Source organism: Heptranchias perlo, chromosome 32, assembly GCF_035084215.1.
Source record: "Heptranchias perlo isolate sHepPer1 chromosome 32, sHepPer1.hap1, whole genome shotgun sequence".
Taxonomy (NCBI): domain Eukaryota; kingdom Metazoa; phylum Chordata; class Chondrichthyes; order Hexanchiformes; family Hexanchidae; genus Heptranchias; species Heptranchias perlo.
In genome coordinates, this window is record NC_090356.1 from 10306771 (window position 1) to 10334227 (window position 27457).

Consider the following 27457-nt stretch of genomic DNA (forward strand, 5'->3'; position numbering starts at 1 on the left):
GTTATTCCAATTAACAATGTTAGGTTCCTTCATTTAATCAGACAAATAGTCTGTGGTTAGAGGATCTGCCTGGAAATATAAGCGATCAGAGTGCAGTTTCAACTACATGGAGCTAATGAGCACCAAACAGCAAGAAACACAAGCAGGACTTTTGTGTGTACACAGATGTATATTCATGCAGCATCTGCCAAGTGTTCTTTACACAAAGAAACATTTCTCAATATGTCAAAAAATACATTTTGAAAATATATATGTCCCGTGTGCAACATTTGGGCACTTATGCAATGTTGACATGTACTCAAACTTATTTTCTGGTGATACACTGCTAATCAATCGACCATCACAAGTTCACATCATAATTGTTAAACCTCAGCAGCTTAGAGAATCCTGGTCAATAACAATAATGGACTTCCATTTCTAGCAATAAAAGTAAACTAAATAGAACTGCTCCACATTGGGCTATTGTTTAAAAGATTAGATCCGATTTTTCCAATGGCTTAATGACATTATTCAGAAAGTAATTGTGTTGTCTGAACCAGGAAAGTTTTGATACCCAGTCTTTATCTCGATAATTGATCTCAGCTAGGGTAGTGGTAGGGGCGACAACTGGCCTCAGTGTCTCTGAGTTAAAGAGTGCAAAAATGGCCCCAATTACTGCTCCCAATTGCTATCCAGCAACTTTTACTGGAAGTGGACAGTGGACAGTGGACAAAGACAGCAACAAACTGGGTACGATACCTCTGTCACCGAACAGCTTGCCAATATACTCACCAAACACCTTTTCAGTTCATCCCGGGCTATCCTCTAACCAAAAAAAGCCTGCTCCCAGATTTCTGCCATTGCCACTCAAGTATGCAAAAGTAGTCCCAAGGTAATCTCCCCTCCTATTTGCCTCTATCCTTACAGCTGAACCCTGGCACATCCCGGACTGTATATCAACATGAACCTGAGAATATTAACGTGAGGCACAGCAGCTGCACCACCATCCCAACTCAGATAAATATTTTTCTCAACTGATCCAGAAATGGATCGTTGTCTCAACAATTTTCTCCCTTCATATCCAGAAGGCTCTGGGATATGATTACATGGGCTTCAGGTCCCCTTCTATATCTAGTTCAAGTAATTAGTCTTGTGTATTCCTTGGCAGCAAGCGTCAAAAACCTATTCGACTACTGGCCAGCAGCAAAGCAGTGCCCAATTCTGCCCTCACCTGACATAAATACATGCACAATTATTAGCAGGAGCTATAACCGTGGTCAATTTTCTCCTTACCAATCTTGGGGAGCCAGGCCAACTGTGGCATCTCCATCAATGCTCCAGCTAAGCTCAGCTAACTCAGCACCGGCTAAGGATCGAAATCTAGGAACTTCCTGGTCTATGTGGCTCACTTCATAAACACACAGCCCATGGGGGGAGGGGGACAAAAATGGAACTTAACAAAAAATTGTGCTTTTTCCCCTGAAGCCATATAACTATAGGCACTTTTACTTTACTCCATTGACTCTCAACATGTGGGTCATGCAGAGTTAATGCATTCACAAATGGAAGCATGCCAAACTTCACACTTTTGGTAGTGCAGACCCACTTTTTTTGTTATTTTCCCTATCTGCTGTGTAAAAATGGCCTCTCCCATTTGACCTGTTAAACATACTAAAATGTCATGGCATGAGCACACTGATGCAAGCAACAGCTCAGTCTCAGATTACCAGCCAGGCCCACTACATATTTGCACAATTGTAAACAATTTTACAACACCAAGTTATAGTCCAGCAATTTTATTTTAAATTTACAAGCTTTCGGAGGCTTCCCCCTTCGTCAGGTGAACGATGTGAAAATCGTTCACCTGACGAAGGGGGAAGCCTCCGAAAGCTTGTGAATTTAAAATAAAATTGCTGGACTATAACTTGGTGTTGTAAAATTGTTTACAATTGTCAACCCCAGTCCATCACCGGCATCTCCACATCATATTTGCACAATGACAATTATGCACCTGCAAAGCACCAACTGTCTCAGTACCAACATACTGGAAACCATGCATGTGTGGAACAGGTGGTTTTCGATTCCAAAGCCAAAAACAGTTCACAATCTAAACCTGGGAGAGTGGCCTGTATAGGTCATTTTGTAATTACTCATCCAACACCTGGACAAAGTAAAAATATAAAAGCCATTTGGTTAAAACCGCCACCCTTCTTTGCAGCAGAGCACCTAGGTTCCAACATGCAATTCCATTTCTGCCTCCATCCTTGTTTTGTTGAGCTGCACAACATTGGTATTTTGATAGCTCAAGTTATTTTATGGCATATCATTTTCTTCCTCCAACATCAACTAGATTTTAGGGGACGATGGGGGCCAAGACAAATTTCTGTGTGTGAAAGCAGCCTCCAATTGGGAATGTGGTTTTGGATTTTTCATCCTTCAGCTGCCTCAGATGATTACTTTTCTACCTGCTTAATTATTCAAAGGGTTTTTCAATGAGAAGAAACAGATGCAGATAAACTTCCTACAAAGAGCCGCAATTTGAATATAAAATGGAAAATGTTTTAAATTGCTCTCTCATCAACTCCTCACATTTTTTTAAATTGGCTTAAATTATCACAGACCCTGAAAGCTTAATATGAGTATTCTCCACAATCCATCTATATAGCCATACAAAAAAGAATAATTCTGAGTCATAAAAATGTAAGATACTGTAGTTACATCTGTAACACAGGAATAGAAGATACCCACATCTTCTCAACTCCGTTAAAGCTCATTTTAATTGAAATTCCCTTTTAAATATTATTTTCTAGAGCTTTGACAAATGTAATACACATATTAAATCTAATTTATACAAGCATTGAGGCATGTAACCAGTGTCAAAACTTAACTAATTATAGCACAGCTATGTAATACTCTGTACAGGTATAATAAACACTGAATGCAGTGATGGTTTTCTAATCCACAAAACGTAAATAATTCATTAATGCCCACTTTCCTTCAGCATAATAGATTAGCCCACAATAATCCTCTTTAGTTTCATGCTATTGTATGTTTAAATGCAAGAGATCAAAACATGAACTGGAACCAAGTCCTAAGCCCTGAATTTATCAATGAGGCATCAATCACAAGAGGGCTGTTTGTTTTCTTTGTTCCTTTATAAATTTTCGAATAACCCAGCAATGTTTCCTGTGTAACAGGCATTTACAGTACATGTTATATAGCACATTCCGAGGGAAATTGTGGAATACAGAAATGATCCCACAAGCAAGGAAAACCTAGTGCCTCCAGTGACTTGTCACGGTGGTCCTCCCAACTGAAATAAATTCTGTATTTTCAAGTTGCCTGCTTCTGCAAAGTATGACGATTTTATAAGGCAAATGAGGCTCATTATCAGCCTCAAATATGGTTACAAACACCTCCATATATCACCAAGACGAGCTTTCACCTTTCTCTTACAATATGTGGCTGTGTTGAAAACTGCTTTGGTACAGTTGAAAAATGAAATTCAATACTTACTTAACTCAGTCCAAAACAAAAAGCAGAATGCAAAGACAGATAGGATGAGGTGCTTTCATTGGTGACTCATACAAGAGGTAATGTAACTTTTTTCCCTACAGGTAATGTAGTATGGAATTAAAATGTGCCATTTCCTTTTTCAATTGCACCCTGTAGCTGAACTCCAATTTTTAAAAAGTATTCCATTTAACAATGTATCATAACTTCATGACTTGCAGTTCAAAAACCTTGGGCCATGTGAATTTGAGTCTTCAAATCCATTTGGGTGGACTGATTTTCTTTTAATATTTAAAACTGATAGCCAAGAAGATGCCTTGAATATTTTGTGCAACTGTTGGAGCCAACACATGCCCAAAAATGTTATCTCTTGTACATAAAATGGCATATTACATACACATAGATGTGACAAGTACAGATTTGAGGGATACTGATAGTATTTATCCAATAGATAAAGCAGACCAGGTGTGCTGCAAGCAGCAAAGATGTGAAAGCAGCCTCCTCCCCCTCCCACAATACAAAAAACCTTTAACACTGATCCTGAATTAATAAGCTACGGCTGTATGTTGTATTCTGTACATATGCTTCACAACATACAACATTTTTTAAACTATCTACTGAAAAAGATTTGGTACAGATGGAGTTAACATGAGTTCTATATGGCATTATATACAAATAACCTATTTCCCAAAGTCACAGCATTCTTTTATCTGAAACACAAGCACGTTACAGCAAATTTATTTTAATTACTATAGTCTTTATCCTATTAATGTTAAAGACAATAATCTAACACTACTTCAAAATAACCTTACATGGCCTTCACAAAAGACAATATAGAAGTCCTAATAAATATATTAATGATGCAACACAAGAAGAAGCTACTGGTCTTCAATTTAGGTTCAGATCCTGATCTTGTAGCAGTGACTAACATGATCATGTCACTTTTCTCTAAATGGTTGCACAGGGTCATAAAGGAAAATAATTCTGTCAGTCCCTACCAGGAACAGTGGATATAAATTGACAGCACAAGAAATATTCTAGATTCATTAAACTGCTGACAAAAGAAATGTCACCTAGCAAAGCAAATCAACTTCTTCTGAAGCCAGGATGTAGTGTGAGCTGCTGTTTTGACAACTTGTTTTTTTTACTCTCCACTTCTTTCACTATCTCGGTGATACGTACCAGTGTCCAACAAGCAGCCTATTCCCACGCTTAAACTAATGCTGTTCTGTTTTGAAATCAGTTGCTGAAGCTATACCAAGGATAATTCCACCATCTTTTCCCTCCCTCCAAAGACGATTCAAGCTCCTGTTACTTCAACAAAATCAAGAACTTGATTGGAAAATTGTGCGTGCAAGTCTGTATCTCCTAGTAGGCAGTACAATCCTGAATTACCGAGCAACAATACTTTTTCCAAAATCAATAGACATGACTGAGGAATATGCAAGTTTTTACAATACCAAAAGGAAAGAAAACTTGATGCGAGTAGATTCTATTTTTTGCCTCTCCCAGGAGATTAAATGACTGGTGGGGCAGATGGGATTGATGGTGTGTAGCAGTCACACCATGACAGTATAGATCAGGCTGGATGGACCAGCTGGTCTTTTTCTGTCCTTCATTTTTGTTTGTTTGTACTTAACTCCAAGGATGAACACAAAAGACATAAAATGAATACAAAACTAACAAGCTTCAAGCAACACTTGAGATTAGGATTCTTCCAGCTCCCCCCATGTGGTGGATGTATTTGCCACATTTCAACCTAAAGCTGTTAATGATAGGTCAATTAATACCTATTAAAAAAAAAAATCTGGTTAGGAATGGGATGGAGCGTTATAAGGAAATAAAGAGAGGGATGAAAGAATGCTGTTTGAAATGAAGGTTCACAAGCTGTTGGAACTATTGAACTATCATGAAGAAAGACAAATCAGTTAAGAATGAGTAACTTCGGATGTAAGATTAAATAAATTTTTTCTTATTCATTCTCAGGATATCGGCGTCACTCACAAGGCCAGTAATTATTGCCCATCCCTAGTTGCCCTTGAAGGTGGTGGTTCTTGAGCCACTGCAGTCTGTGAATTGAAGGTACTCCCACAACGCTCTTAGATAGGGAGTTCTAGGATTGTGACCCTGGATATTAGAAATTCTGGAATCTGGTTTGATTTACCTGCATGGAGGGTGGGGGGGGAGGGGGGCAGTGGAGAAGAGGAGAGGGAGGGCAAAACTTTTCTTCAGTAGAAGAAATGGGTTGGACAGAGTCCATAATAGAATGCATTATTTTAACGTACACAATCTGTGAAAGGGGTGTTCTCACCCCTCATGTATTAATTTCAAACTCCTCATCCTAGTCTACAAAGCCCTCCATGGCCTTTCACCACCCTACCCCTGTAACCTTCACCAGCCTATGGCCAAGACCATAACCTCCATTCTTCCAGTTTTAGACCTCTGCGCTCTGACCTGTCTCCTAATCCATTAATGGCAAGGTCTTCAGTCATCATATGCCTATACAGGAACTCCCTTCATAAACCTATACAGTTTGCCACACCTGTCCCCATCTTCAAAAAGCTCTTCAAAGCACACCTCTTCAACTATGCCTTCAGTCATGTACCCTATTTCCTGTTCAGTAGCCAATCTATCAGCTTTTTATAAAGCATCCACTGGGATGTTTCACTGCTTGAAAAGGTGCTGGTTGTTGTTGCTGATGAAAAACTGAATAATCCACGCTTTCTTACTCAAAAACCTCACCATCACCCTGAACTTTCAAAAAAAATCTGCACAAGAAAAAGATTATATATACTGTCTAAAAATCATTGGTCAACTGTGAATGGAAGATACAATCTCAACAACACTCTAAAAGCAAAATTTATTCTTAGGAAGCTCCTAATTTGAATTATCAAAATAGAACAACAGTAAAACTATTATTTTATATCTAGTTAAGTTTAAATGTCAACTGTGCTTAAACAGTTTTTAAATACAGGCATAATTTCTGGTATCTCTCTCAGTCTTGCATTTCATTATTCGATCTATAGTCTCAAAATACAATTCTCAGAGCCTTCCCAATCACCCTAGGTATCCCTCTTGCGTTGAATGCTCTCTGCTGAAACAAATCCCTGGTTTTTCCTAACAGCTTAAACCGGCTACTGGAAAATGTTTGCAGAACCAGCTTCAGGCACTATAGCAGTGTGTCATGCAGGACCGACCTCCATGCACTCACATCAATCAACATAAATGTTTCCTCTGTAGTTGAATCTTCTTGAGCAGGAGACCATTAGACTACTACTTTCGTCAACTGTTGTTAAAAAAGAGATGAAAACCACAAGTTACTAGTGCCTGAAATAGTGTCTACACATTAAAACTGTTTACACCAATGGCATGAGACACTCTTTCTGCTTGGGTGGTCAATGTAACATACAAACCATGCAGGCTGACAGTACAGCAGACTTTTCAGATCCATAACAAAGATGCTCGAGTGAGGGAGTTGCACAGGTCCTTACCAGCTTAAAAAAATATGGATTGAAAGGACACCAAAATGGCAAATGCCCCCACTCCCACACTATAAACAACATTAAAGTTGCCAATGCCAACCAGATTTTTGCTATCTTGTTGACAAAATGACAATGTCATGGAACGCATCATAATTCACACTATTCCTGCAGCAATTAAGATTAATCATCAGGCTGCAAACATATCGCCAATGATGGTAATTGATGATTAATATCCAAGATATAAAGATGTTGGTGAAGCTGGTCAATATTAAGTCATGGTCAGCACTTATTGGGAAAAACTCTTGATACATCTAATGTCTTCAAAACTGTTTTTTTCTTTTCTCTTAAAAAAAAATGGATACAATGGAGCTTCATTCTAAACTTCTGTCACGAGTAAAATTTTCCCTAGGAAAGCTCCATCTCCATTATACCTCTTAGCAAACTCCACAGTAGCACTGTTTAAAACCACACTGTTTAGCTGAACTAACTGTTCTCAACGTGGACATTACAACTACCCTTAGCACCCCTATACCAAGTGAGGGAGGAGGAAGAGCAGGGATAAAAAATAGTCAGCCAGGTTTCTTGCTACTCACCACTATCTCGTTACTCCTGCTGGAAAGTAGATATGGACATTGGAAGAGGATACAATCAGACTTGGCTGTGGCAGTCCACCCCCCTCCACCCACCCCTCAACTTACGTTCAAGAGATTTTGTACTTGTTAGACATTTTGACCCAGAGGACGTAGGTAACAATCTAAAATTTTACATCAAGCTAGAAAAACAAGATAGACATTGCAACATAAAAATGTAAAATATTCAAACAAATCAACAGTACTAAATTGTCGCATGTTTTAAAATGGGAAGGAGAGACTTAATCCTGCATAACTGAATTTGAAACTCACCAGTTTGAATTCTTGGATGCTGCAGATGAAGTAGGGCGTGTTGGGACGGCGACTCTCTATATAAACACAATCTAACGAGAGAAGGAAAACAGAGCATTAAATATACCACTTTCAGGGACAAAGAGAATCATTGCAAATACCTAGGATACTTTTTGTGTACTTTACGTTCTACAAGGCAAGGGAATTTAGCAGTGTGTCATTTTTCATTTTCCACACCAGCCATCCAGTAGGCTGTTTGAGAGAGATTGTCAATTTAGTGGCAAATTATGGGCAGTTTTGTGCTGTGGACTCATACCCAGGAAACTACCCAAGCTCATTTCACATTGGTGTTACAGCTGATTTCAGGGACTTGCATCTCATCAGCCTGGGCTGGATTAGATCCCAGAATCAGGGGTCATTAGGGAATTCGGCAGATTCTCCTGTGAATAATTCCATAGCTGTATTATCGGCCCCCTTTATCCGTGAGAATCCCGTGCCTTTCGGTGGAGCCAGTCTGTTCCTGCCGAGATCCGAAAGATGAAAAGCCTGCCTATTGACAATCGACACCATCCAATCCCTCCCTTTTTCAAGTTTTCCTCTTTTTATTCCGCCATCCGTTTTCACTCGGCTCTCCCCAATCATCATTAAAAAAAATCTCCTCCAACGAGGCATCAGATCTGACTTAGTTCCCAACAAACTGAAATGTATGAAATGTCAAAATGTTGTGTGTATATGTATGGGAAGTTGCTGTATTCTCCATTCATCAGAAAAGCAATAGGAGTCATCAATATTGCCAGCAAGTGACGGCTATTCACCAATAATCTGCTCACTGATTACCAGTTCAGATTACGCCCCTAATGACTTGGCTCCAGACTTCATCACAGCCTTTATCCAGACATGGATGCAAGAACTGAATGCCAGAGGAGCAGCTGCCATCAACATCATGGCAACATTCAACAGAGCTTGGTACCAAGAGGCCTTCGCAAAACTGAAGTCAATGGGGCAACTCTGCAATGGCTGGAGTCATAGCTGACACAGAGAGAGAATGTTGTGGCAGTCAGAGGCCAGGCATTGCAACCCCAGGACATTAATGCAGAGGCTCCTGAGGAAATGCTCTCAGCTCAACTATCTTCAGCTGCTTCATCAATGACCTTCCCACTGTCACAAGGTCAGGAGTGGCCTGCTTGCAATGTTCATCTCCATTCACAAATCCTGTGATAATGAAACAGCCCATGACACCTTACAGCAGAATCTGGATAACAGGTAACAAGTAACATTCACGCCACATAAGTACCAGACAATGACCAACCTGAACGAGAGCAAGCCCAGCCATCTCCCCCGCTTTCAATAGTGCCACCACTGCTGAGTCCCCCACCATAACATATTGAGGATCACCATTAATCTAAACTTGACTGGATCAGCCATATCAACTGCAAGAGCAGTACACAGGCTGGGTAATTTGTGACAAAGACTCAAAGCCTCTTGACCATCTACAAATCAGGGATGTGATGGAATTCTCACCACCACTGGGTCAGTCAAACACAACACTCAAAAAGCTTGAGATCATCCAGGACACAGCAGTTCGCTTGATCAGCACCACTGCCATTAGACTCAATATCCGACCCCATATGCAGTATGTATGATCGACAGGATGAACTGCAGCAACTCACTAAGCCTATTTCGACAACACCTCCCTCGCCAGCTATGTGTGCCACACAAAAGGACAAGAGCAGAAATGTTGCAGGAACACTATCACCTTCAAATCACACACCATCCTTACTTGGATATATACCGCTGTTCTTAGTTGTCGCTGGGTCAATATTGTGGAATTCCCTACCATTGTGGGAGCACTATCAGCACAAAGACTGCAGTGGTTCAAAGGCAACAAATGCACTTAACAAAGTTACCAAAATCACAAGAACAAATCAAAAAAGTGAAATTTATCTTTTTTTAAAAAGTGTCCATTACAGGTTTGAAGGGGTAGAATGCAAATTATTGCGCAATCTATTCCTCTTAATTCAAAAGTTGCTCAATTCAAATTATCTGTTATTCTTCAAGGCAACTAAATTGTGCAAAAAAACTTCCTGCATGGTTTCATTAAAATTGCTTAATTTATATTATTGGATAATTTGTATTTTTTTCTAGCAAAAATTGACTTTCAATTAACAAGAGTATACTGTATATATAACAAATCTAATCACCTATTTTCCTGCCTAACGAGGTGTATATCAAGCAAAATGTTCTTTGTACTATCCGTCATTTATAACATATAGTTGGGACAGGTATGAATTACTTTTTTTTAAAAATGGTTCCCACAGATAACCGAGCAGAAGGCTGTATTTAGATGAACTCTTTGTCACTGTCTCAAATCTGCCTCACTGGATTAAAAAGTTTTCACAACTGCTTTAGTCCTCAGCAGCTGACAACATTTTTCTATAAGAGGAGGAGACATACCAGAGCAATAAAGATGGAACCAGCAGACCACAAATTAGATCATTCTTATTCTTAGTTCATTGGTCCCTTAAGTGTGGAACTCGCCACTTCCAGGCTAGATCATTTCATTGGAGGAAATCAGGGCTTGTTAAAAAAAATGTAATACTTGTAGGTGGCAGAATATAATTTTTAAAGAAAAATACACCCAGCGCTCACCTGATACACGAATTAAGAGATTTTATTATTATACAGTATTAATTTGGAAGGAGCAAATAAGCTTATCATTAAAAAAATTAACAAGTGACCCAAAGTTTTAGGTATTGTACAAGGCCATATATTGTTTATGGGTATTCACAATTTAAATTTTTTAAAAGTAATAATTTTAACAGCATCACGTACCAAAATTTTAAAGGGAAGTATGTTCAGAAATTTATAGCTTGAATGCCAAAATGTGCTGTATATAAACAGGCTTTCAAGCGTAGTCTGCAGGTTTATAATGTACCTTTGGCTTAAGGGGTATAGCATTTCTTTCATTAGTTACGTGAATATGAAGGACGCCATATTCTCATTATGAAAATGTTATGGGTGGGAAAAAACTTCCTTGAATAACTCAGGTCTAATCACAAGTAAATGATTTGGGACACGGAAATAAGCATTGTTTATTAACGTGATAAAAATTGAATTAAACTGCTGCTATCACCTGTCAAAGTCTCCTGAGCCCATTTCTCACACAGACCGACCAGTGCAGAAAGCCCAAAACTAATGCACTCTGACTGATTAAACTGTTGAGAAAATACATTATTTTTTTTAAATTCAGAAAGAAATCCAGGAGCCTATTTAAAGATAAATTAATTTGGTCTGCTTGGCTGGCCACTTAAACATTCCTAAATCACATTTGACAGTGATTTTGAATGTTTATCAACTTGTATCACAACCAAGAAAAAATCAAACTACAATATTTACCAGATATTAGTGGAGGTCAGCTTAACTGATGAGGGGTGGGAATTTAAATTCCTCCCAATACTTTGTTACTTTTCTATAAAGGAAATCCTTTACCAGGTAAACACTGGCATTCACCCAGTAAATAGAAATACAGGGACAATTTGCACTGCCTCATGAGTCTTCCACAGCAGACACTGACCCATCCAATAGAGAAAGAGAAAGAGAAACAGCACTTGTTTTGGAGTAGTACTACAATAGGTGATTTCCCTTTTTTTCAGTAAATCAAATTATCTGCACAAAATTAAGCAGACTACCAAAGACTAACCTAGTTTTCGCAGGGGGATATCAAACAGAGAAAGTAAAGAAAACCATAAAAATGTACGTATGATTTCCATCCTTCAGCGAAACAGTGGGCTATTCTGCCTAAGAGAACAGACTGGCATTTACAGCAACAAATATTGACTTAATTTAAAGAAAGAAAGAAGAACTTGCATTTATATAGCACCTTTCATGGCCCTCAGGATGTCCCAAGGCGCTTTACAGCCAGTGAAGAACTTTTGAAGCGTAGTCACTGTTGTAATGTAAAAATCGCGACAGCCAATTTGCACACAGCAAGGTCCCACAAACAGCAATGAGATAAATGATCAGATAACCTGTTTTTACTGATGTTTGCGAAGGGATAAATATTGGCCAAAACCCCGAGGAGAACTCCCCTGCTCTTCTTCGAAATAGTGCTGTGGGATCTTTAACGTCCACTTGAGAGGGCAGATAGGGCCTCGGTTTAACATCTCATCTGAAAGACGGCACTCCTGACAATGCAGCACTCCTTCAGTACTGCACTGGAATGTCAGCCGGGATTTTGTGCTCAAGTCTCTGGAGTGGGGCTTGAACCCATGACCTTCTGACTCAGAGGCGAGAGTGCTGCCACTGATCCACAGCTGACAGGTAAGTATTTTTGGTCGGTGTCAAAATTTACAGAAAGAAAAAGATAGGTTTCAGAACCTTAAAACCATTATGCTAAAATCCTGGATATAAATTTTACCATCACCTTATCCTTCACAATCTGGATGAAAAGTAAGGTCAATGACAAATACTCACCAAGTTGCTTAACCAAAATTGCATACAAGGTATAACAATTTTAATCCACCAGTATAGTGGATGATGGAATACAAACATATGAAAAGAAGAGCAAAAAAAGCCCATTAGGCCTCAACCTCCTAGTAATGTTAACCCCTGGGGGAGGCAAATAAATGACTGCCACATTTAACCTTTTAAAAGAGACACAAATCCAGAATCAGAACATAAAACTATTCTGTTCTACTGATCTGACACAGTACCACAACAATAACTAGATTCCATTTACCTGACAGACCTTTTAATGGATAAAGAGAATTAGAACCCTGGTCATTCAAATTAGCCAACTCACATTACTAAATGGCTCAAACTGGGGTGAAAAAGTTGATGTCCCACCTGAGATAGCAGATTCCCAATCTATATGAGGCAACAAGCAATGCGGCTGCCAAGCCCAGAAAGTCTATGATTTATCACTTCCTGGCCAGTATGGTTCCAATAGAATGATTCACCAGAATAACAAGGGTCAGAGAGAATTTGAAGGAAGGAGTGTGGTGATATTGGTGTCATCAACAATGACTCAACTAAGTGATCTACCTGCAGACAGTTCAACTGAACATGTCTAGGACAGAACATGGGCATCGGAAAGTCTTCTGTTGTCAAATAAAAACACAAATAATAAAATATGACGTGAGCTTCAAAAAGATTTATCAAACTACTGACCTGAAAAGAGCCGTAGTGTGGCTAGACCTCAAAGTATCTCAGAATAGGCTGAGAAGTTAAATGGGTGACATATCAATTGAACCTGCCTTTCAAAGGTATCAAAATATGGTTAACTGACAGAATAGCAATTATCTTATGCCCTTTTTTTGGTCAATGTCTGACACCTCAAAGGCCAGAAATGTTTTCTGAAATATAAACTGTATTATTTCAGACAGCTTGAAAACCCTCTCCTGCTCCAGTCATCCAACCAGAATTGCCTGATGCATCAAATGGGTTCTTTGCTCAAGGAAAAAACTTTGTAACCAATACCAACAGAGGAACTTGGTTTGAGAGAAAGTATCCTGAAGTAAATTGTAAGGTTGGTCATCTTAACAATGGCAGTTTTGAACATTACAATCTACTGATGAAGTGGAGTTGCCAAAGTAAGAGGCAATAGACTTGCATGTTATGTAGCAATGTATATGTAGAGTAGACTGTCTATTAGTCATGCTCCTGGGAGAAAAAGCCTGACCTTCAAACATAGCAATAAAAAGTGATCTTTAAGAAGCAGCACTATGCTTGTGCTTAAGAACCCTACCCTGCACAAAGTAACTTTATAAGTAAAACTGTGGCTTTTGGGAGGGGGGGAAAGTGGCAACTCAACAGTAATGGAGGTTGATTTTCATATTCACAGTCCGAGATGGATGAGGGATGATAGTTTCTGGAAGGAAAGGGATCTGGGTTGAAATCCAAAATAGTCCTGAGTTTCATTTAGAACTCATGATTTCAAAAAATCTCATTGTACTGGGTCATAAGAGCTGAACAAATCACACCTAAGCAGCAAAATTACCAATGTTGGTTATTTCTTGTTAATATGGAACAGATTAACTCTTACTGCATTAAGGAGGGATATCACACATGAGGGAGAGTGTACACAAAGTTGAAAATTCCTGTGTTGACTTTTCATGATCTTCTTATGCATAAGTTTTCAAATAGGAAGACCTTATGTGAAGAGCAGGTGATCAATCCTGCAAGCAAAGGACTCAGACATGATTCCTGCTCAAGTTGAGTAATATTCAAATGGAAAACCTCACTGATGAGATAAGTCAACATCAGTGTTATTTTTTAATGCATTTCTGCAGTGTGGTAACAAACTATTTTAAATGCACGATGTCTGTCAAAAGCAATTTTATATATTTAAGAATCAAGCTAACATAGTACAGCAACCACAGCCCCCAATCTCTACTACATTCACGTCCATCCATGGTGTGATAATCAAAAATCACACACTGTAAAATGAGGAGAGGATATGTATCTTTTCCCTTATTTTAAAACTGTGTAACATTTCCATGAAATCTATTTTGAATTCGTCCATTCTCCCTTCACTCTCTTTATATTGCAAATTTTAAAAGTCAACATTTGCATGTTTGTAAAATCTACGCAGCCTTCCAAAATAAATTTGCTTGTCATCTTGCATTCATGGTTGAAGAACTCAGGAGGTGCCACAATGGTAGCATGCTTTGCAGACCATAAAAGGGAGCATTTTCAATGTGGTCCCATACAACTCAAGCTGGAGTTTCTGGCTACAGAGTTAATCATTTCTTCATTCCTCAAGAATCTTCATCTAACAACATATGTTCGAGAAGGGCCTTCCCTGACCCAGTCAGCAGATTACTGGCAACATTGAACAATTTTCATCTTATCACTGTATCATGTGGCCTGCTGCATGGCACTGTGCTTGCCAGGAAAACAAGAAAAATACCTAGAAATATATAGGTATCTTAACCAGCACACAAGATGACAACCAGCTGCTTGTGCAGTGATAAACATGTACATTCTTCCTTCCATATGGTTGGCAATGAGCAAACTGTTTATCTATTCAGCTAATGTCAGCTCCTGCTGAGCACATTTCAAGAAAGCTGTGGACCCTCATTTCAAAAGGGAAAAAGACTGACATCCAAACATGACAGTAGCTAATGAATTATGTTGTTTTATGGTCTGCAAAGCAAGCTTTTATGCTGGCACCAGTATAAGGCGCAGTAGCTACACATAGTAAATAAAATGTGAAGTTTCTGCAAGTTTTGGCTCACCATTATATTTTAAGAATCATTTGAAAATATCAGCTTGATCCAAGATAATTTTTTTTGCCGGAGGCCTAAATAATATATTTGAATCAATGTCGTGTGATGTGTCCAATTTAAATCAATAGTTATCTGCTCAACGTCCTAGCATTTTCTCTAAGTATTTCTATCCCATTTTCCTTTCCCCAATTAGATTCCCACTGCTACTTCCCGTGGCATGCTGTTATCCTTTATCTGGCATGACTAAACAACCTGGGATGCAAAGTTTTTTTTGAGGTAGAGGACAATGCTACTCTTATTGGTCTACAGTAATGGACTAAAAGCAGGTGAATTTCTCTAGGGTAACAATTGGCGCTGATAATTTTTACTTTCTTGAGTTGGAATGCTCTGGAACTACTTAGTATAGACGCACCCCAAGACCGACCAAAATTTACTCATCGAGAGGAGACGAGTTGGTGTCTTCCTTCTATATTCTTGCCAAGTAAACGCTTGGGCCAATGCAAAATTGACCAAATTCAATCTGAATTAGAATTTCTCATATTATACGGCTTCACAATACTTGACTATTTGCTATCCTATCTAAAATGAAAAGCATTTCAGGTTTCCAAAGAAACAAGCCACATTCACAGAACAGCTGTAAGCTGAAATTTGCTCAAACATTGCACTGGCCCAAAAAGCAGTGCACCTTTGCTTAGGCCAATTGGAGTTCACAGTAATTCTGCCTTTATGATAGCCAATTTTAAATGCTAATTGGAATAACTTCTTCCTGACTCAGGCTTGAACTAACTGGGTTACTTGAATCTTGTTCTTTCTGTCCTAAAAGTCGCACCTTAGAACTTTAACTCTCTCTTTGCATCAGATGACATTCCATTCAACGTTTCCCTGATTGAATGTATATATGTTAATTATATTGGATTGGATTCAATTCAGGTCATAACAAGGTGGTTTTTAGCAGGACCCATTCTTTATAGGATTGCTCACATTAAGGTGGACGTAATGCACTCACAAATATCGTGTGGCCAAGTCAGTAACGGATAATGTTGTAAGAATCAGTCAAAATGTAACTGAAAACTACAAATGGCCACATTTCCAAAGTACCATCACTGCTGTACTATATTAACCACTTTTTTCTTCCAATTTTCTCCCCATCTCTCTTGAAGGCAATGATTCATGCTGTAATACAGCTCATGCACAGTAGAACCCTTCCAGTATCTCAACCAAGTGATCATTCTTCATACATGAAACTGGAGTGTGAATTTTGGAAGGCTATTCAATTGTCCTCACCTGACACCCATGCACGTGCTTTCCAATGGGATCACTGGCTGGGAATCAGGAGCAAGAACCCCGATTGATTTATCCCCTCACTAGCCTGGGGTACTGAAGCTAATTGTAACAACCTCACTGCTCCTGGCTATTTCTCACCAAACTCAGCACAGCCCAGATTTATGCAGCTCAATATCACACCACAAAGTGCTTTCGCTCAGCTATCAAGGGAACCAATGTCTGAAAACATATTTAAATAAATCATTTACAAAAACATGAAAGAGTTAATTATTTTCATTAACTCATTGTACAGGGAGGCCAAGTTTCTTGGGTTATACTTCAGAATTAATGATGAGAATTATGTTCAGAAATGGTATTCAGGCAGCCCAATTAATTTTGTGAGGAATCATGAGTCCTATTACAGAAAGTCCATTGCAGGGCTTGATAAAAATCTGACGACACACTTAAGCTTTTGAGATCGTGAATTAGTATTCAGGTGAAAGCATTCAAATACAGGACACAATGCACAAATGGTCCTTAACATTTTCGAGTTCATAATCAAGCAAACAGATGATGAGAAGCAGTCAAGTTTGTAGGCAATCCAGTAATTAGTTTGAAAGCCATTAGAAGCAATAACTCTTTTGGGGAGAATTTACCTTGCTCAATAAGATATGGGCATCAATGTTTTGCACTTCTGGTGCCTGGTGTCTATAATAAGTGATCCCAGGTCAAGTATAGCATTCACAGATGAAGAGTAAAGTTTTCTCTGTTCTGTTCTAACAATATGTCTAATTCCCATATTTAGAGCAAACCCACATCACTGCACTAGTATCAATGTTCCACTTTCCCATAGGCAGGCCATTATGTCCTCTCTGAGTGAGATTGATAATTCAGAGCCAAATTATGGACCGTTTTAAATTATGTACCCATGCCTATTAGGAGATTGGTTGAGACTGCCCAAACTCAATCCAGATGACTGGACAATGTTCTCACCACCACTGCACCACACCATCCCCCAGCAATACATTCCTTCTTAAAGGTATGCCAACAAAACAGTTGAGCATGTTCATTTTGAAAATGTCCTTTCTGCTTCTCCAAAGTGTAACCCTGAAGGAGGAGAAAGGTCAACATGCTGCTAAAATTTACCTGAAAATATGGTGAGACATTTTCAGATTATTTTAAAGTCAATAGGGGCTCCCAATTTTTTTTTTATAAAATGAGTTCATGGAACACCTATACAGGTATCTCCTTACTTGGCTCATTGTCAAATTTTGTTTGATAATGCTCCTGTGAAGCACCTTGGGACATTTTACTATGTTAAAGATGCTATATGAAAAGCAATTTCACAAGATCAATTCTTTCAGCTGACCAATTGCAATACTAACATAACATAAAACAACGGACATGAATTTCAAAGCATCGTTCCCCTTCAGCACATTTACTATTATATGCTTAAAGGTTAAAACACACACACACACTTAACTTCGAAATTGAGTGACCTCTTATGTTCCAGTTTGGAAGAAATGTATCATCTGCAAGTGTTACTAATAGTCCCTTTACAAAATGTAATACATGGCTGACTCTGTTGGCCTTCTATGGCACTTCAAAGTATTAGTGGTACTTTGAAGTTTGTCTGCCCTTGAATATCTCTTCAGTACTGAGTAAGATTTTTTTTGGTTTTTGCTTGCTTGCTGGGTATTTAAAAAAACATGTTTGGATACATGATAATAAATATTGATCAGCAGTGCAACACAGAATCAATGTGAATATATTAACTACTCTATTTATTACAATAACCTCAACTGGGAATGTTTCCAAGAAAGGTCAGGATTTTCAAACCTATTCATTCTCAATGGTTACAAACTGGCTGCTACTTAGCCACAAAGTCCTGCATATATGCCAGATTTTCCTTGAAAGCAACAGTTTTTCATTTTGACATCTTCTTGATCAAGAAAAACTGTTTCATAGTAAGAATATTCATGACTCAACAATTGCTGAGAGATGAAAATGAGAAATACTAATAAATAGATACTGATAAATGCCATGTCAGCAGCACATTTCCTGTTGACATATTAACATGAAATGAGATCCTACAGCATTTGTCCATATTTTTCTGTCTTTGATTTTCTTGAAATAAAATGTAACAGGATTATAATTAGAAGGCTGAAAATTAGTAAGTGAGTTTGGAAGGCAGAGGAAACAAAGGTTAGAAACTAGGCAACAAAGGAGTTTGGCAGTGCTTAATGGTATATACCTCAATGCAAGGAGTATATTGAATAAGGCAGATGAGCTAAGGGCACAGACACGTGGAAGTACGATATTAGCTATTACAGAAACATGGCTTAAACAGTGGCAGGAAAAGCAGCTCAGCGTTCCTGGTTACAGGGTTTTCCGATGAGATAGAGAGGAGGATATAAAAGGAGGGGGGGTGGCAATATTGGTTAAAGGAACAATGACGGCTGTGAGGAGAGAATATATGTTGGAAGGATCATCAAATGAGGCTATAATCATAGAAGGTTACAGCACAGAAGGAGGCCATTCGGCCCATCGAGTCCGCGCCGGCTCTATGCATCAGCAATCCAGCTGGTCCCACTGCCCCGCCCTATCCCCGTAGCCCTGCACATCTTTTCGTTTCAAGTACTTATCCAGTTCCCTTTTGATGGCCATGATTGAATCTGCCTCCACCACTCTCTCGGGCAGTACATTCCAGATCCTAACCACTCGCTGTGTAAAAAAGTTATTCCTCATATCACCTTTGGTACTTTTGCCAATCACCTTAAATATATGTCCTCTGGTTCTTGACCCTTCCGCCAATGGGAACAGTTCCTCTCTATCCACTCTGTCCAGACCCTTCATGATTTTGAATGGGTTGAACTAAGGAACAAAAAAGGGGCAGTCACACAGCTGGGAGTGTACTATAGACCCGCAAGCAGTCAAGAGATAGAAAGAAGAGCAAACATGTAGGCAAATTTCTGAGCATTCAAAAATAGTGCAGTAATAGTAGGGGATTTCAACTACCCTAATATTAACTGGGATACTATCAGTGCAAAAGATATAGAGGGTGCAGAATTCTTAAATTGCATTCAGGAGAACTTTTTTTTAGCCAGTACCTAGCAAGCCCAACAAGAGGGGGGTGCAGTTCTGGATTTAATTTTAGGGAATAAAGCTGGGCAGGTAGAAGGAGTATCTGTGGGAGAGCATTTTGCTGGTAGTAATCATAATTCAGACAGATTTAGCATAGTTATGGAAAAGGACAGAGATAGAACAGAAGTAAAAGTTCTAAATTGGGGAAAGGCCAATTTTACTAAGCTGAGGAGTGATTTAGCAAAAGTGGACGAAACAGCTACTTGAAGGTAAATCAGTGACAGAGCAGTGGGAGGCATTCAAGGGGGAGATTAAAGGGGTTCAGAGTAATCACGTTCCCAAAAAGAAAAAAGGTGGGACTGCCAAATCTAGAGCCCCCTGGATGACAAGGAGCATACAGGGTAAGGTACGGCAAAAAAGGGAAGCTTATGTCAGACAACAAGAGCTCAATACTGCAGAAAGCCGAGAGGAGTATGGAACGTGCAGGGGTGAAATTAGAAAAGAAATTAGGAAAGCAAAGAAAGGGCGTGAAAAAATACTGGCAAGTAAAATTAAGAAAACCAAAAATGATTTATAAATACATAAAGATCAAGAAGATAACTAAGGAAAGAGTAGAGCCTATTAGAGACCAAAAAGGTAACCTGTGTGTGAAGGCAGAAGATAGATGTGGGTGTGGTTGTTAATGAATACTTTGTATCAGTCTTCACAAAAGAGGGGGACAGTGCAGAGATTGTAGTTGAGGAGGAGTGTGAAATATTGGATGGGATAAACATAGTGAGAGGAAGTACAAAGGGGTTTAGCATCTTTGAAAGTAGATAAATCGCCAGGCCTGGATGAAATGTATCCCAGGCTGCTAAGAGAAGCAAGGGAGGAAATAACAGAGGCTCTGACCATCATTTTCCAATCCTCCCTGGCTACAGAAATGGTGCCAGAGGAATGGAGGACTGCTAACGTTGTACCGTTGTTTGAAGAGGGAGAAAGGGATAGACCGAGTAATTATAGTCCAGTCAGTCTAACCTCGGGGGTGGGCAAATTATTGGAATCGATTCTGAGGGACAGCATAAATCATCATTTAAAAAGGCACGGGTTAATCAAGGACAGTCAGCATGGATTTATTAAGGGAAGGTAGTGTCTGACTAACTTGATTGAATTTTTTGAGCAGGTAACAAGGAGGGTCGATGAAGGTAACGTGTTTGATGTAATGTACATGGGTTTTAGCAAGGTTTTTGACAAGATCCCACATGGCAGATTGGTCAAAAAAATAAAAGCCCATGGGATCCAAGCGAGAGTGGCTAGTTAGATCCAAAATTGGCTCAGTGGCAGGAAGCAAAGGGTACTGGTTGACGGGTATTTTTGTGACCGGAAGACTGTTTCCAGTGGGGTCCCACAAGGCTTAGTACTAGGTCCCTTGCTTTTTGTGGTATATATTAATGATTTGGGCTTGAATGTGGGCGGGCTTGATCAAGAAGTTTGCAGATGATACAAAAATTGGCCGTGTGATTAATAGTGAGGAAGCAAGCTGTGGACTGCAGGAAGATATCAAATGGCTGGTTAGGTGGGCGGAAAAGTGACAAATGGAATTCAATCCAGAGAAGTGTGAGGTAATGCTTTTGGGGAGGGTAAACAAGGTAAGGGAGTACACAATAAATGGGAGGGTACTGAGAGGTGTAAAGGAACAAACGGGCCTTGGAGTGCATGTCCACAGATCCCTGAAGGTAGAAGGACAGGTAGATAAGGTGGTTAAAAAGGCGTACAGGATACTTTCCTTTATTAGCTGAGGCATAGAATATAAATGCAGGGAGATTATACTAGAACTGTTTAAAATATTGGTTAGGCCACAGCTTGAGTACTGCGTACAGTTCTGGTCACCACGTTACAGGAAAGATGTGATTGCACTAGAAAGGCTACAGAGGAGATTTACGAGGATGCTGCAAGGCTGGAGAATTTTAGCTGTGAGAAAAGATGAGATAGGCTGGGGTTGTTTTCTTTGGAGCAAAGGAGGCTGAGGGGAGATTTAATTGAGGTATATAAAATTATGACAAGACTAGATAGAGTGGATAGGGAGTACCTATTTCCCTTAGCAGAGGGGTCAGTGGCCAGGGGACATAGATTTTAAGTAATTGGTAGAAGGATAAACGGGAGCAGAGAAGAAATTTTTCACCCAGAGAGTGGTGGGGGTCTGGAAGTCACTGCCTGAAAGGTAGAGGCAGAAACCCTCAACTCATTTAAAAAGTACTTGGATGTGCACTTGAAGTGCCGTAATCTATAGGGCTACGGACCAAGTGCTGGAAAGTGGGATTAAGCGATAGCTCTTTTTCAGCCGGCACTGACACGATGGGCCGAATGGCCTCCTTCTGTGCCATAACTTTCTCTGATTCTATAACATCAAGGTAGAATAGTTTGTTGTGGCATGCTGTCATATCATGGCAGAAAATCTGGCATTGCAGTGAGTGAAGTTAAAAGAAAAAAGTTGTGTTTTAATCATTACTCACATTTCACAAGTTATTGCAACGTAGCACAGAATGTGAAATATAAAATTTAGAAACAATTTTTAATCTAGCAATTAAATGCAGAATAGCACACAGGAATTTTGCTGGGAACTGGAAATTACAGATCTCTACTTCATGTCACTGCTGTATTTAAGCAACATCACTGATTATTTTAACGCTTTTGATGCCTATCCTTACTCACAAGTGAAATATATCAATGAATTACACAAAAATGAAATACACAGCATTTGATTTTCAATCAGAGAGCTACTACTTTGAATATAGCCTCCTCTGACATTTTAAATGCATACCCAATTGGACAGATTTTATCATTTCTTGGTAAAGCCACTAGATGGAGCACCACACAGTAAAGGTATAACAAACAGTGAAAGGCCCTGTCACGTAGTAGCACACCTGTCAGCCGATCAAGTTTACAGCCAAGAGTGCCCTGCCTTCCCAGTTGAAAGAGGAAGTGTGGCAGTGGGAGGCAGCTAGAAGCAAGGACAAAGAAAATTAAAATTACCAGCCTCACTCTACATGTGAGCTGGACGTAACTTAAGAACATGCGAAAGGATAAGACTGATATCCACAGCAGATAGTATAATTACTATAATTTTCTGTAGTAAGTGTAACTGTCACATTTAAACGTAAAATAAGTTGCTTTGTTAACCCTCTAAGTACTGCAAACTTTATTAAGCTTTCAAAATATATATTTTTTTCATATGTCCACAATCTCGTTTTCAACACGTTTGTAAACAGGAAAATTATGGGACCTAGAATACTGATGTACAGTATATACATGATTAAATGAGATGCTGCTCTGCTTTCTAAAAATGCAATGTTGTGCGGTGAATTAATTACACAAGACTCTCTCCAGCCTCCTTGTCTTCTGTGGATCAACCTCCTCCAGCCCCTTTCCTAAATCCTATAGGCCTTGGGTAGGCTCAGCAACATAGAAGCTTGTTTCTCCTGTGGAGTTAACCTCTCAACCTCAGCTGCTACTCATATTGCTCCTGAAGTACCATTTTTTGCAGATTTACGCCATACTGAAATGACAGACATAGGATAAAGCTGCTGCAAATTAAATAATTTTTGATGTGGGTACATTTCCCTCCATTTCTACTCTTCAAATTTATTTTCTCCTCTCTTTTCTGGTCTCTCCAGACCAGTACGAACAACAGCTGAGGGGGTTGATACGCGACCTGTTCTCGAGCCTCTTCTGGCACCAGTTGGCACTCAGTAAGAGTGGTCCTTTGACTCTTCAGCTGATTCCACCACCCTCCCATAAAACACCAGGCCTCCACTCAGCACATGCCAAATCAGGACAACAGAGATCAACATTTCATAAGTAGAAGCACAAACCCACCTTGTTTTGCCAAAATATACAATTTCAACATGCTACATCATCCCCAAAACTTTCCATTAACTGCACTAAGGCAAGTTTACAAGCTAATTTTAATATGCAAGATGCTGAACTATAAAACTTAACAATCCACAGGATGGCTTACTGATGAGTGTATTCAGACTTCACTAAAAGGAATTCTAAACAATTCAAAACTAATCAGAAAACAAATCATTTCCTGTTGATATTTGCAATTAACAGAACTATTAGTTTACTAGCAGTTCTCCCACAGTGTTGCTCACAGTACTTCGTTTTATTAAGGCCTGAATCATTGTACCGTGTAACACACAATGGATTATTCTGCTATTAAACCAGCTATGTGTAATGTGGTCTATTTTGTCTGACACAGTGAAGTGGCATTGGGTGCTCCAAAAGGACCAAATCCCAACAAGTGCCCCCAAGGGGAGCACCACTAAAATAACTGGTTCTAACAAACGAAAAATGCATGTGTCAAGTTAGAACATGATATTATTATGTGTAATGTGGTGAGATCAGAAGACACCAGCTGGAAATAACTGGCTTGTTTTCTTTCCTTAATGCTAATTCTTTTATATAAAAGTGTTATGCTGAAAAAAAATAATATATATATATATATATATATATGTACACACACAAACACATGCATACATATACACCCATCCACCCATACATGGATTTAGTTTTAAGTCCTTTCCTTTTTTAAGGTGTTACATAACAAAATGTTATACAAGATATACCAGGTTATAACCAGATGCTGGGTGTTTAGATGCACTGAAGTGGGACGGGCTGATGGGATTTAGCAGATCGTGGTACTGGGCTTTGGCAGTTCTGGGGCAACAGTTCTGGTATTTGGCAGCACAGGGGTGGTGGGTCCTGGAGTTTGGTGTGGGTGGGGTAGGATTGTCTTGGTTTTGCAACACTGTGGAGGGGAAACAGAGGTCCGGCAGTAATGTTTTGTAAGCTTCCAATAGGTCTTTGCAGATAGTGAATGAATTTTTTTTTTGATTGATTGCTGGAAAAATACGGTTTTCGTCAGATATCAGAGCTGCACAAATAAGCAAAGATCCTATCACTGTGTCTTTACCTCTCTGCAATAGTAAATAACAATGGCGGCTTTAAATTATTTTTATTTTCAATCAGTAAAATTCAGGTAGCAATTTTTGTATCTCTTCGAAAGGGACAGGTTTTGCAACCAATGATCCTTGTAGATGACCAGTCTTCCTGTCAATCACAAACACTCCCAGAAATTACCTCAAAAAATATTCACCCCAGATAAGAGTTCCAAAGCATTTTTTTGGAATTATAAACCTGAGAAATGGGTTACATTTGTTCTCAAGTTAATTATACAAAAGAAACATATTAAACATGTTCCAGGATTTTCCGCTCTACAGCAGCTCTATAAACAAATCTCATGTAAACAATAGGACTGTCTCTCTTTCAGTTTGACATGCTTCCTGAAGTAAAAAAAGTTGACAACTTTTATTTATAAGATTAGATGAAACCCTACTCAAATTTATTGTCCAGTTGAATTCAAATCATTTTCAACAACTATACAAACTGAAATGCAGAGCCACTATGTTACCAGAAAATGAATCGATGGTTCATTATTCAAACAGAAACTGCCGTAGATGTACAATTAGTATGGGCGGTCATGAAGTGGGTCTCTGCGTATTTCTGTTTTTTTCTCTTTTGCTCTTAACACAGAGGTTATGTGTGTGTTTTGTGCTTATGTTTTAAAAAGACAGTTTAAACTTTACCTGAATAAAACTTCAGATGCATCCTCTACATTTTTTTTTTCAAATAATTTTGAAAAACAACCAAACAGACATCATTAAAGATGAAGAGAAACATTGCACCAGACTAAACTCTACAGATGCTCATTGGGAACTCTCAAGACTGCAGACCTGTCGTCAGCTAACAATCTGCTTTGCACAAATTGGCTACCACGTTTGGGTACAAAACACCTTCAAAAGCAATTCAGTAGCTGAGAATATGAGGGGCTTCATAAATTTCTAGAAGAGACACAGCTCTGGGCAAAAATATCATGTCCAAACTGAGACTTTAGGGATAGGCGGAGACCTTCCAGTAGAAACATTAATGAAGGTATTCAAAAATACAAGAGGCAACTTTGTTAAATTTAATCATGTTATTGTGAAATATGTAATTTTATCAAGTCTTTACAAACCTTATTTTGGACATTAGAAAATTCAGTTACTGAGAAAAGAAATGGTGGCTGAAAATGTTTTCCAAGAAAGTTTTGAATGATTTGATTGGATCATCTTCTCCTTCCTTTGGATTCTTCTGATTGATCACAGGATTGATGCTTTCATATATCCTTAGTAGCTGCTTACTGGTAGTTTTCTAACCACTTTCCTCACTTCTGATTCCTATCTTCCCTACCTCTTCAGTTCTGATTTGCTGTTATTTTACTTTGAGCCAATCAACAAAATGTGACAGTAAAAGTGCGCTGGGTGGAGGTGAAAGTGCCAATCTGTCGTGGCAAAAGTGTAACATAACAGTGAAACAATGATGTGACAGGATTTAAGTGTTACACAACCGGATTTGTATACAGGCACAAGATTTTCAATATATTAAATTAATTTGCTCTGCCTATTTATTGCTGTCAGGTGCATTAGTTTTCGGAAGTGCAACTCATTTCAAGAGGAAGAAGCATTTCTGCCCATTTTATTAAATAGCAAAGGAGCCAGAAGTAGTTTAAAATGAAATTAATGCAATAAATTTAGAAAGGGCAGGAATGTGAGGATCTACGTGTTTTACAGACAATGATATAGTTCTATTTTATTTGTTTTGGTTCAGTGTTGAGGTTCACAGCAGGTATTAGTGAATTGATCTGTGCTTCGGGCAGTGAACGCTGCTGGTGATACTATTTATATTATTTTTGCCACGTGCTGTTGGAAGCAGCCCAGGTTTTGACAGTGCCGAAACAAACTATCTTTAAATTACAGTAAATTAATTTTGAGTGACTTAATATAAAGTACAATGTATTGGGAGTTACTATAAAAGTAACTTGCTGCAGTTTCATTTCACATGCTGTAAAGTACAACGGGAAAAAAAACATTAATTTCTTTGCTACCTCTGAGGCTCTTCCATTTTTATGGAGGTTCCTGGCCGACCTGTTGGAATTCTCTGCCTCCATAAATCGTTTCCGCCTCCATCTCTCTCCCAACACTTAAAGGCCTCCTTAAAGCCCATCTTTTCAACCAAGCTTTTGTTCACCTTTCTTAACTCTCCCAACATTGCTCGGCGTTCATTCCTTTATTTTTTAAATTTTTCTCCGTAAATTATCTTGGGACATTTTTCTTCATTAACGATGCAATATAGATGCAAGTTGTTGTTGCATTCAAATTTCATTTGGTTGCAACTTGTGAAAATGGGTAGGGAAGTATTCAAGGAGGCTCAGCCATGCAACAAAGTATTGGACACAGCTTGCACTGAGGCTTCGGCACCAGTTCTAGCAGTAGGCCTCACAGGGAAAATGTTTTCAACGGATTTAATACACTGTTCAAATAAGCATGAGTGGCAAAATGAATTTTATTTAGAACTGGTTAACTTTTAATCAGCTTGCTTAATATAATTGTTAGTTTTTAAAAACAGTAAATTTCCTCATTGTGCTTTCTTAGTATCATGAAAATTAAGAAATGTGTACTGCAAGCCAATCAGATGTATGAGAAATATATTTGCCCACAGTTAAATATGAGAGAGAAAAAAGTGTGACACAGAAAGTGTTATGTGATGGACAAGAAATGCATGCACTTGTACCTTTTTATATGATAGCTTGCAGGGCTATGGGGAAAGGGACTAATTGGAGAGCTCCATCAAAGAGTTGGCACAGGAATGATGGGCCGAATGGCCGCCTTCTGTGCTGTCTCATTCTATGATTCTCTCATGGTGTTGCTCAAGGTGAGTCAATGGTTACACTTTGCAAGGGGGAGTTACGAGGGTGAGGAAGAGGGGAGGGGTACTCAAAAGTGAAAGAATTCGGAAGGAAGTACTTCGGACTTCTGCCCAGAGATCGCAACAGAACCAACTGTTCTTTTTGATTGGTTCTTGGAAACTAAATTAGAGTTTCCCACAACCCGCAACTGTTAAGCAGCTGGCACCGCTACATAATTAAAACTTTCTGCAAACAATTATT

At 38.9% G+C, this 27457-nt stretch overlaps 1 protein-coding gene across 6 annotated transcripts in view; it reads right to left on the bottom strand.

Moving 5' to 3' along the window:
• The window catches only part of rerea (arginine-glutamic acid dipeptide (RE) repeats a), a 399886-nt gene that overhangs the window by 259936 nt on the left and 112493 nt on the right, over positions 1-27457 (bottom strand). For all 6 annotated transcript variants that reach the window (XM_067970328.1, XM_067970329.1, XM_067970324.1 and 3 more), the window contains one exon: positions 7877-7947. In XM_067970328.1, coding sequence (XP_067826429.1) covers positions 7877-7947 — 71 coding nt within the window. The remainder of the gene's footprint in view (positions 1-7876; positions 7948-27457) is intronic.